Raw genomic sequence first — 12,920 nt, 5'->3', positions numbered from 1 at the left:
ACATTGGTACCTAGTGCCAATGCAGGCACCCTTGCACCATATCTATGAGGCCCTGAAAAGCCACGGAGGGTGGCTTTGCATGCCTCATAGATATGATTCAGAGGCCTACGTCATCGGAGCATCATAAAAAGTGACTCCTGCAGCACAGGCTTTTTGTAAAGGAGGCCCCTGGTATTTACCTTTCATGTGGGAGAAGTTTCTGTTCCCCACTTTGGTCACACATATGATAGTCTCTTTGTCATCATGAGTGATGTTTCATTAAGTGAGACCACATCACGGGTGATGACGGGACCAAAGCTGCAGCATAGGGTACGAGAGCACGAGCTGCAACAATAAATCAGCATCTGCCATATTTTCACTTCATCTGAACACTTTTGCGTGGCATTTCCTTAGTGCCATTATCAGCAAGTACAATTTCATTTCTATATTAATTTTTTATAAAGTGAAAAGCTCAACTAAAACGAACTTACCTAACACCTTCAGTTCAGCACTGGAGTATATTACGCCGTGTTTGTTTTCTGCCAAACACTGATACATGCCTGAATCAGACTGCTTCAAGCTTCCTATTGTCAGAGCCCCATTCTCAAAATGGATCCGCTCCTACGTAGCCAGAATAACAAACGTACGAGTTAAAATCTAAATGTTGCTAGATGCACAGACATTATTTACAGTAAAATACAGAGTCTAAAATTACATAAAACACTAAGGGCCAGATGTAGCAACTTTGCAAATTGCGACTTGCAAAGACCCAGCTCATGAATATTAATGAGGTGGGTCGCAAATTGCGGCCCCATAGCGACTATGGGCACTCACTGATATGGAGGCCTGCTGTAGTCAGCAGACCTCCATGTCCGTGACTGCTTTTAAATAAAGCAGTTTTTTTTTTTTCAAGTGTAGCCCGTTTTCCTTAAAGCAAAACGAGCTGCACTTAAAAAAAAATCCGAAACCTTTTGTTTCGGAATTTTTTCAGGGTCCCTCGGATCACTACCTGCCCTGAAAAAATAATTTGGGGTCCAGTCACAAAGGGGAAGGGGTCCCATGGGGACCCCTTCCCATTTGCGAGTGGGTTACCATCCACTTCAAGTGGATGGTAACTGCGACTCCATTTGAGACCGCGTACACGGTCGCAAATGGAGTTGCATACCACTGCGACTCGCAAATAGGAAGGGAACACCCCTTCCTATTTGCGACTCTGAAATGCATTTTGCGAGTCAGTCCCGACTCGCAAAATGCATTTCTGCATAGCAAACTCAGGTTTGCGACTCGCAAACGGCAACCCCGAGCGCTTTGCCACACCTCTCTTGGTGACCGCGAGACACAAGTTACAGAAGAGTAGCTTTGCCAGGGGAATACCAAAATCAATAGGTATACCCAAAAGATCATATTTAGGGGCTTCGGGCAGTGATCACCCCACCACCCCACTCTTCTATACAACAACTTTTCTCAGCAGGTGTGTGTGATTGGGCAGGTTCACAGAGTATGCAAAAAATCCCCTCTGAGCCCCCTACACCTCAAACACTCCCAATTTTATAGAGCTAGCATTATCAAAGTAGACCTGGTGCAAAAGTTTAAGCTGAATGAGTTTCAGTCATGACTTGATCGTTACTCCCCTTGGGTTCATTATGCCTCCTAATCAAGATCATCCAGTACTCCCATTTCTGATTCCTACCTAGCCCTCATTTTCTTTAGACCATGCAATACATTACTATTGATGTTTTTGTAAACGAGAGAGAAGGCTTTTTTCCATCAGTTCTTCTATCAGGAGCCTACTTTCCAAGGGAGAGCACTCCAGCATGTCCAAATCTATACCTTCTGCTCTCCATGCATGCCTAAATTGTAAATATCAGAAGTGTTGCGTATCATATTGCTGGTAGTCTCTCTGGAGAGCTTGAAAGGAGATATAGGTCCTCATTATGAACACAGCGGTAAACACCGCCGACCGCCATGGCGACGGTGAACAGAAGACTGCCATTGGCGGTGAACAGAAACCTGCCATATAATGATTCAAAAAACTGATTCTAACCAAAAATCACCAGTCCAGCAGTCTCCTCCAGGACCTTGTCAGTGGAAAAGCTGGACCTCCCACCCCACCACCGCCGAGCACACCAACACCCCGCTCTCTAAATAATGATGCACAAATCACCTTGGCGTCAGTGGAAGCCGAACGACCATTGGCGGTGCAGACCGCCACGGGTGGCAAGTGGACCCAACAGTGAGAAGTGCACACATTGGGTAAGTTAGCAACCCACACACCTGACACACATTCACATCACCATAAAACACTCAACAGAGATCACCAGAAGCAGACACGTAACCCCACAATCCACAATACTTACACCCAACCACAGAAGAGCACACTCACCGAGATACACACCAGACACCATTCACGACACTCACCATGGCACCCCCAAACACCCACGCTTCACAGAAAGGGAGCTAAGGACCATGGTGGACGAGATCCTGAAGGTCGAGCCACAACTATTCGGGGCTCAGGTGCAGCACACACCCATCGCCAGGAAGATGGAGCTATGGCAGACAATAGTCAACAGGGTCAATGCAGTGAGACACCATCCATGCACCAGTGACGACATCTGCAAGAGATGGAACGACCTGAGGGGGAAGGTCAGGGGCATGGCATCTAGGCACCACATTGCAGTCCAGAAGAATGGGGGAGGACCTCCACCAACACCACCCGACTACACTGACTGGGAGGAGAAGGTACTGGCCATCCTGTACCCTGAGGGCCTCACTGGACTCACTGGAGGAATGGACTCGGGTAAGTCATCTACATTTACCCCATATCCCTCACAACTGTAATGCATGCACCACCCCACCCCTCCAACACCCACCAGGACCACTACCCAACCCAGCCCACAGGCACTGAATCTACTCCCCCTGTATGTCCACAAACCCACTAACAGGCTCAAATCCCTCCCCCTGTGCACAGCCACCCACCCCTGCAAGGAAACACAATGGTCTAAAACAACCATAATGCACCTCCACATCCTAAGCTAAACGCAATGCTCACCCCACTAAAGCATCCTGCTTGGCCCCAAAGTGTGTAAGCTACACAAGCCAGCCCAGGTCCCTGCCCCCCACCTGACAATGCCAATGTAACAGACATGTCAATTTTTCCCAACAGGCACCACCACCCATGCCACCCTGACGGACAGGACAAGGAGTGGCAGTGTCCCCCAGGGAGACAGAGGAACCTTACAGGACACTGGGGATGGAACCCTGGACACTGATGATCAGGCTGGCCTCTCACACAGTCCTGGACTGTCACCATCCAGCAGCCCCACCCAGGATAACAGTGACACCCCTACCACCCAGACAATAACATCAGCCCAGGGCAACCGTCCCCACACCACAGACTGGTGGACCACAAGTTCAGAGGCCACAGTCACCCCCTACCAACAGGCAGGAAGACGATGGCCCCAGTACAAGTGGTGCCACCAGACCTGTGCAGGGGACACAGGCACAGGGGGTTAGGCACAGTGGGAGAGCATCAGTGGCCCAGGAGGGAGGCCACATGATGGATGCTGCAGCCCAGGACGTGATCTCTGAGGTCCTGGGAGCCTACCAACATACCCAGGACTGATTGGCCCAGATAGTATCCACCCTGGGGCACAGTCAGAGGATACAGCAAGCACACCACCAAGAGGCCATGGAGCAGTGGAAACTGCACGATGCCACAATGGCCAGCATAGCAGGTGCGCTGCTGCAGCTTGTCCAAACACAGCCTAAGGCCCACACAGAACAGGAACCCCCCACTACAGCACAGGATACAGACCGGACAACAACAGCATCAGCAGCAAATTCACATGTACTACCCTCTGAGGGGATCCATCTCATCCCCTACAGGCCAACAACAGGCACCCAAAAGGACCCTCAGGCCAAGATATGGGACAGGAACACGTGCCAAGAACAAGGCCCCCTCTAAGAAGTGACTCTGCAAAAAACTGTCCACCAACTATCCCACTCAATCAACCACCAAGCAGTGCTACCAATAATAAAAAACTAATGTACGCATGGATGGACCTACCAATACTGACAACAATTCTGGCACCATGTTACCATTTTGGATAACCACCATTGACCCACTACCATCACTGTAATCTGCACGATTTCATCCCTGCACCAAAAAAAACACATATCACACCTGTTACAATGTCCCCTGTCATTATGTGTGAACAAAGTATGGATGCAACTGGTTGATAACTCCTTTATTTGTACCTGCGTAGCATGAAAAGCACCACTCGCCTTAAATGTTGTTGTGCATAAATATGTTAAAAAAAATACACTCAATTGTAAGCTGTCTTATGCAGACCTGACAGAGTGGCAATTAGTATTTATCCAACCCTCCCCCTAGATGACAAAGCACACTGAAAGTATGATGCACAGACACCAATCTCATCCAATGGTCCCACATTATTACTGGAAATAGAGTTGTATCAGTTGGGTCCTGGAATTTACATCTTCCCCTTCCTCATCATCACTCTCGCCCCCTCTCTGAGGAAGCTGGTCAGGACATACAGCACCCTCCTCCTCCAAGAGGGGGATAGAATTTCTCACAGCCATGTTGTGCAGCATGCATCAGGCCACCATTATTCTACACACCTTTTCAGGCCCATAGGCCAGGGATCCGCCACAGATATGAACCACTATGTTAACTCCATTCATCTATTTACAAATGTCTCTGCTTTCTCTGCTTTTTTGTCTCCCCATCCCTGTTGTCTTGTGTTGTCTGTGTACATCAGCATCATCTGGCAAGGGAGCTGAGGCACAAGCGAGTGGGGATGCAGCGGCCCACGGATCCTCAGAGGCAGAGTCGTCCGAGGCCAAGGGGACCAGTGGTTTGGAGGGCGAGGGGAGTACCACGGGGGAGGCAACTACCACTGGAGGTAGTGACTCTGATACCTCCTCCGATGGGGGCTCCCTGGGATTGGCGGACCCTAGTGGGCCCACCCCTGCTGTGTCATCTTCCGCCACCCCATACCATCACAGCTCTCCCATTTGCTCCCCACCAAGTTTCCTGTGCCCGCTCATCCAGAAAGGTGGGCGTCTCCTTCACCCAGGGCATCTCTTCCTCTGCCCCAGTCAGCCCTGCTGCCCTCACGGTGGAGGCTATTGACCTCCTGGGAACCATCTGTGTAGGGCAGACAACCATCACCAATGCCATCCAGGGGCTAGCATCAGAGATGCAACAGACCAATGCCTATCTGGATGGCATTCACGGTGCCATGTCTGGCCTACAGTGATCTTTACAGGCTCTGGCCTCCTCTTGGATGGCAGCAAGTGTCCTTGGTCATTCCGTACCCCTACAACCTCCTCTACCCCTTCCAGCACCCCACTCCCTTCACCTTTCTAAAGCACACATTCTGACACGCAGGCACACACCTCAACACACAAGAAGCCCACTTCAAAACACAAGCACCACACCTCCCACCACAAGCATTCACACAGCCAACAAACACATGTACACACAACAACATCCACTTCCCCCAGTGTACCCACCTCTTCCGCCTCCCTGTCTGTCCCCTCTACATACACACCCCCAGCCACTGCACCATCATTCACTGTTGCTGACCCTATTCCTGCAGTCACCACAATAGCACACATCCATTCATGTACCCCAGACACCACACCTGCACTCACCACAGCTACTTTAGTTGACATGCAGCACACTAACCAGACTTGCAGACACCCAGACAACATACATTCACACTGGCAGCCTGTCTTGTCCCACTGTGTGCACCCCCCCCTCCCAAAACACTCAAACAGTCAAAAACACCCACCTATCACACATCCACCAAACCTCAGCATACTGTCCAGTCACCTGCACCCACAACACGCACACCTACATCACTTACAACCACTCCCTCTACCTCCACTCCCACGTCTTCCTCCAGGCCCAACTCAATTGCACCAAAGAAACTTTTCCTCTTCCGTGCTTACCTATTCCACCCCACTGGCCCACCCTGTCTTGTCCTTAAACATGCACACCTCCTTGCCCTATCCACTCCTTCCTCGTCACAGCCCGCCCCTGTCCGCCCTTCACATTCCTGTGCCCCTTCGCCAGAGAGGAAGAAGCCCCGTGCTGAGCCTATTCCATCTGGCTCCACCTGGTCCAAGCACACTCCCCACTTTCCAAGGCAAAACCCAAACCCCCTCCACCTTCCGAACGAAAATCTAAGCCCCACCCCCATCACAAATCCCTACCCCCACAACCTCCTGCCCCTGTTCCCTTAGGTGCCTGGATGTCCCATTGTTGCCCCTATGAGGTGGAGTACCGTAGCACTTGTGAGAGTCAGGTTGGGGCCATTGTGGCCCATTGGACTTCTTGCACTATGGACTGGCCATTGGCCTCATATCCACTTTGTTTGCTCAGACAGCAGAACTAAAAGTTAATGTGTGGCCTGTGTTTTTGCCAGCACACTCTGGATCCCTAGTCTCTCGTTTCATTGTTTGTGGGTGTGGGGCACATGTATGTACTTTGGACAGGTAGGATTTGCCTTGTGTCGGGTAAGTCCTTCTTGCTTTTGGGGGTATGGCTTGTGCTGCTGTGAAGGATTGTGGGAGCGTACCCTTTCTTGCCTTGTTTCGTAGGTTGTGGTACTTACTGTCGTCGTCTTCGTCGGCGGTCTCGGTCGTGGAGGTATATGGCAAGGAGAAGGGCTGGCATGATCTGCAGCTCTCTATCCATGTTTGCTTCAGCGTGTTGTGTTAGCCTACGGTGAGTGTTTCCTTATATTTGTTTCGTTTCTCCTGGCTTTGCATGGCTGTGGTTTCCCTCCGCAACTGACGGTGGTCTAGTGGTTCATTATTTGATTGGTGGGTAAGGCCTTTCCGTCCGCCTTTGGGTGGGCTCTGGTGTCGTTGTTGGCACTCCTCTGCTTGTGGTGAGTGGCATTCAGGATGCCTCTGTTTCAGTTGGTTCATTATTTGGCGGTCCGGACCACATATCTGTTGGTGGTTTTTACCGCCACCGACGACTGCAATGTTTACCACTGTGTTCATAATGAGGGCCAAAGTTTCCATCCTCTTTGAGGTCATCTAATGTGGAAATACTGATTAAGTCCCAGATTTTGAAGCTATGGAGTTTTTACAATTCTTTGAGGTATGCCCCCATCCATAATGGAGTATCCCGAGGGACCCTTTGGGCCTATCTGATAAAATCTATTCATTGTAACCCAAGACTTGAGCACTATCGGAGGTGTGAGGAGTGGTCCCCTGGGGTGTGGCTCCAGATATTGATGACAAAGAGGTGGGAAGCCCAGGAATAGGCTTGAACACCTGGGAGGGCGATACTCCCATTGGACTGATTCCTTTGTAGTGTCCTAAGTGCTATCCTAGGATGACCATCGTCTCACAGCAAATTCCTGAGTTCCTCATCAATCTTGATGAAGAGTTCCTTCGGGATGTTGTAGTATGTGTTTCGGAGGGCATAGATGTATTTTGGGAGGGAGCGTGACCACCTTGAACATGGACACCATCCCCAGTATTGTTAAGGGCAGTTTCCTCCAATGCTCTGTCCAGAACGCTGCCTGTATTTTGAGAAGGTTCTGCTCCAGAGTTTTCTCTAGATTCAGGGTCACATATATTCCCAAGAACTGGAAACCATCTTGGTCTATGCGTAGTCTCCCAGGGAGCACCGAGGGGTGCAGATAACCACCAGTGGGAAAAAGAACAAACTTATCCCAGTTTATGGTGTATCAATCAAATGTCTGGACTGTCACAGGGATCAACCCTCCCAGGCTAGTAAGGTTTAAGAGGATATCATCCACGTATAATGAAATCTTTTCCTCATCAATCAGTGAACCTGGAGCTCAAAATCATTTAATGTTCTGGTGTGCTCGAACTAGGTGGGCTAAATGTTCCAGCACCAGGGCAAATAATAAGGGGGACAATGGAAAACCTGACAATTTTGGGAAAGTCTGCAGAGAGGACCTCATTCACACGCATAGCCGCCACAAGAGCGTGGTACAAGAGCATTACCCAGCTTAAAAATTTGCAACCAAATCCCAATTTCCCCAGAGTCTATATCATGGAGGGCCAATGAACAGCATCAAATTCTTATTCCGCATAAAAACATGTAGGTCAGGGCGCGTCCGGGCCTCCTTCAGCCAGTTATGGAGTCCGCCTCGGTTATATCTAGTCATTCATCCAGGCATGAAGCTGGACTGGTCCATTCATATAAGAGGAGTTATAATGCTAACTATCCTCTGGGCCAGTACCATAGCTAGGATTTTAGTTTCTATATTTATCAGCGAGATAGGGCGGCATGAGCCACATTTAGAGGTCGGTTTCCCAGCTTTTGGCATAACCACTATCTTGGCTTTACTCAGATCCAGTGGCAAGATTCCATTCTGTCAGACCCCCAGATACATTTGGAGTAGATGGGGGGCTAGTACATTTGTGTGTTTCTTAAAGAACCCGACCGGGATACAGTTGGGTCCCAGAGTTTTCCCCCGTTTCAGTTTCGTTATGGCCACCTGTATCTCGACAAGAGAGATTTCTTCCTTGAGGGCCATTCTATCCTCAAGTGTTATGGTCAATAACACACCTCTCATGAATATTCCTCTATTTCTGGCTCTATTGCACTGTACAGGGCCTTGTAAAAGGTAGCAAATGTTTCCCCTATGTCCTTAACTTTCGTATAGGTGTGGCCATACACTCCTTCTATGTGATGTACCCCCCCTAGCCTCTATCTTTTGGCAGCCTAGCCATGCCAGTAATTTTTCTGATTTATCTCCAGCATTGGAAAAGCAGTGCTAGGTAGCTAGGATTTGGTTACATGCTTTGTTATAAAGCAGCGCTTTATATGACGGTCACTTAGTTTCGATCTTTCGCAGATGAAGGGGGCCTGGGAAAACTGTGTTAGTTAATTCTGCCCATTTCAGCTTAGATTCCAATGCCTCCACTTCTCCCACTGTCTTCCTTTTCTTACAGGTAATAATATTTTGGGCATGATCTTGCAGTACTGTTTTATGTGTTCCCACAGAGTCGCTGATGTTGCTGAGTCTTTATTTACCGAGAAATAGAGCTCAGTTTTCACATGGAGCTTGTGTAGTATGTTTTCATCCTGTAGCTCCCATGCACTAATTTTCCTTCCCAATCCATTACCCTGATGTTTCCAACCTAAAGTGATACAGAAAGAAGTGTGTGATCAAACAGTCCTTTTGCTAGATGCTCTTGGAGTCATTCTTACTTCACCTGCTGGAACAAACTAATAATCTAGTTGGACGACACTATGCGTAATCCTGAGTGGTAGGAACTGTCCTTAGTCGTCGGGTGGTGACGAAGCCACAGGTCGGTAAGCCCAAGTGTCTCAGCAAAGCGAGCCAGATATGTGTCTCTAGTGGCATGTGGGGAAGGCACAGACCTATCCATCTTCACAGACAAGACTTCATTGAAGTCCCCTCCAATATTATGGAAAGATGAGTCTGCATCTAGTAGTATGCCCATTACTTAATCAATTGTGGTCTCCTGGAGTTGAGGGGTGCATAAACATATAAAAGTGTAATATCTGGTCTACCCACAAACCCTGCATTCAGTTCCACCCATGATCGTTGCACACTGAAGGGGGGGTGATTTTCAAACCAGAATTGCCGCTCCCATGACACAGAAGTGAAGCCTACATAAGCCAGTGTAGTGTATGCCCCTCAGCCTAGGAAATTAAACTGGGTCCTTCTCAAATGCAGTCTTCTGACCGCCAGGGTGAATGTGACGGTCCCACCGCCAACAGACTGGTGATGCAGATCACCACATTATGATTGCCAACCTGTCACATCTCCACTCATGCCACCATGGCGGTCGGAACTGCCAGGCTGGAGATGATCACAGAAGACCACTGGCGGCATTAGGAGCTGCCTTTCTACCATGGTTTCCGCAGCATTTGCACTGCCACGAAAACCATGGTGGAAAGGATACCAGTGACACGCAATTTCTTCCCTGTCACCGCTAGATGACTCCCCCACCCCCCAGCAAGCACTAGACCCCCCTTCCTCCCTCCAGCCACTGCACCCCTCTCCCCAGAGCCCTCCCCCACCCCCCCTCCAGAAACAGCCCCCCCTCCAGACATAGCACCCATAACCTCCAACCCTCCTCCCTGCATATATGCACAGAGACACCTACATGCACCACGCATACACTCATTCACTCACACTTACATACACGCATTCACTAACACGCATCTATACCCTCATTCACTTCAACATTCATACACACATTCATTTCAGCTTTGATATACGCATTCAAGCATGCATACTCACACGCAGACAAACATGCAATAACCACAACACTCACACTCGCATACACACACACATACACACTTACATGCATACATACAGTCACTTCAACATTCAGACATGCATACAACCACGCATACACACATTCATGAACACACGTAGACACCACACACTCTCACATTCACACATGCACACATAACACCCCCCACCTTCCCACCCCCTCCCCTGTTGGACGATCACCTTACCTGGTCCGGGGAGAAGGTCATCCGGCAAGGAACGGGGAGGGACACTTTCACTGCTGGCAGCGCCCCACCAGCAAGACACCGCCAGGATGTATTATTGCCCATAATATGGCTGATGGAGTCCTGCTGGCGGGGCTGGCCGATGGTGGAATCGCCCAACCACGACTATTGCTGGATTTCATAATGACGGCCTATATCTGATCTGTGGCATCTAATGTAGGCGGCAACACGCCCTCTCTTTATCTTATGACCTAAGCCATTGACATTTCATGTGAGTATGGAGTAGCCCATCTGGTCAACTCAATGTAATAAATATTGCCTCATTTCCATGAGTCCAACTGCATCTTGTATAAAGAAACAACATTTACATTCCAAACAAAACAATCCTACTCCCACCCTATCTCTTGCCCCCTACATGCACATATGCACTCTTCCAACATGCATCAATGCATCCCAGAACTGGCCCGAAAGAACTGTAGCCCGCCCCTCCCTTACCCCACTAAGAGTGCTATCAATAAATTGTAATAAAATACAAACCCACTCTCACACCCACTCACCAGTTCCATCATTCTTTCCCCATACTATTCACCTTTCACCCTCAATCAACGCACCCTCTGCCAGTCGATGGTTGATTAACCCATACATTCACACAAACAAACAGAACTAATAAAATTAAAAAAGAAATGTAAGCTAAAATGAACAAAGGAAGATATAGGGTATCAACGGGGGGCTTGTAGACAGAGCACTGCAATGTCTTCACCAAGTCAACCAATGGGCATCTCTGTCTAAATGATGCCCGAGCATCATCACCAACCCTACTCACTATCCGGCCCTTCAATTACAGAGCAACTCATAAAGAAACCAGGTACTTAGCATAGTTAAGTTTGAGTATTTGGCTCGTGTTCATTTGGAGTGTCCCCCTGCTCTTCCTCTGACAGCAAGGGAAGGAGGCTTTCCAGCATCTCATGTTCATGATGTTGCTTCTCCTGTCGCAATGCAGTGGTGTTTGTGGAGCGATCGCCGGTGAATCTCTCCCATCAGTTCTGCCTTGATGCGATTTGCTCCAGCACTTCTATTTCAAAGTCCACAGTTTGGCTGTAGCCCCCAGGCCCACTCCCCTCAATGACCTCTGTGGGGACTTGCCTGAGGGCTGCAGGGACTATCTCTCTTTGACCCATTTCCAGGCAAGGGAAGAGTAGCATATATTGGAGTTTCATTGACCTAGATTTAGCAATGACTGCGTCAAAGGAGCATCTTTGATTTTGCACTTCTCTGCAGTAATCGGGATAAAGTATGATGCTGGAGAAGTCACACTTGAGTGTCCCAAGCCATCTCGCCTCTCTCAAGCATACGTCACATTTGTGAAAGTTCAGGAATCGTACGATAAGTGCCAACCGGAAGGGCGACCTGGTATCAGCTTGGCAGCCAGGGACCTGTGGGCACGTTCACAGACAAAGCAGGTTTCCCAGAGCCAACACCTAGGAGGGCATGTAGGGTGGCATCCTCCACTCCTTCTGGAAATCCTACAAATCTACCGACCCTCAATAGTAGGTCTTTGGTAAGTGTTTTCACAGTGGCCAGGTCTTTCCCATCACAGTGTGTCATATCTTCCAGATCAAATATCCTTTCTTTCATTGCTGTGACTCTGTCTGAAACCTTCTGGAGGTCCTGCCGTGGGAGGGAGACCTCTGTGGCTGCCTCATGGATCTTAGTTTCCAACGTCAACCTACACTGGTGGATTGCTGCTATCAGCACTGCATTGTCTGGGTAGGCATCTTCCACCTCCTCAGCAGGTGAGTCCACCTGTCTGGTGTATTTCTCTGTCTTCCCCTGGTAGGTCTAATTCCATTCCTTGTTTTTCACTATCCTTAAGGGAAGCAGGGGGAGGGTCACCACTGTGTATCCATCAGCAAAGTGAGGCCCATCAAGGTTCTCACATTTATCTCTTACTCTCTTCTCTTAATATCAGTGACCACATGTTGTCAAATGTCTCTGCTCTTAATGTCAGGTCCCTCCGTTTGGTCAGTGTCAATAGTTTCTGCACCAGTGTCAAAGAGAAAGCCAGAGCTTCCACTATTGTAGTAGGTGAGCTAATTTCTTCCCTCTAGGCTTCAGTGGCACTGAAAGTCCTCTACCTAGTTCCACAGAGGCCACTTTTAGGGGCTAAGGCCACTTAAGTAGGCAGGACACAGTTTCTGGTTCTACCTTACTGTATCTCTTTCTCCCCCTCAGGTCTTTTTCGCTTGCAGGAGGAGACTCTCTAGCAGTCAGACAGCCAGTCTTGTGTATATAGTTCAAGCACCTTAGGCAAGGGAGACTTCCCTCCCAGTCTCAGGTTCAAGCTCTGGGTATGTATTAGGCGAGGACCCATACAGGCAGGTCTGGGACACCAGGTGTGGGTGACAGAATCAGGGCATCAGTTTCTCAT

General features: G+C 49.1%; 1 protein-coding gene across 1 annotated transcript in view; it reads right to left on the bottom strand.

Moving 5' to 3' along the window:
* The window catches only part of LOC138258999 (contactin-3-like), a 1,120,386-nt gene that overhangs the window by 243,937 nt on the left and 863,529 nt on the right, over positions 1–12,920 (bottom strand). Inside the window, exon 10 of the mRNA XM_069206372.1 lies at positions 471–600. Coding sequence (XP_069062473.1) covers positions 471–600 — 130 coding nt within the window. The remainder of the gene's footprint in view (positions 1–470; positions 601–12,920) is intronic.

Source organism: Pleurodeles waltl, chromosome 9, assembly GCF_031143425.1.
Source record: "Pleurodeles waltl isolate 20211129_DDA chromosome 9, aPleWal1.hap1.20221129, whole genome shotgun sequence".
Lineage (NCBI taxonomy): Eukaryota > Metazoa > Chordata > Amphibia > Caudata > Salamandridae > Pleurodeles > Pleurodeles waltl.
Note: the sequence above shows the minus strand (reverse complement) of the source record. Positions and strands in the feature narration are given on the sequence as shown.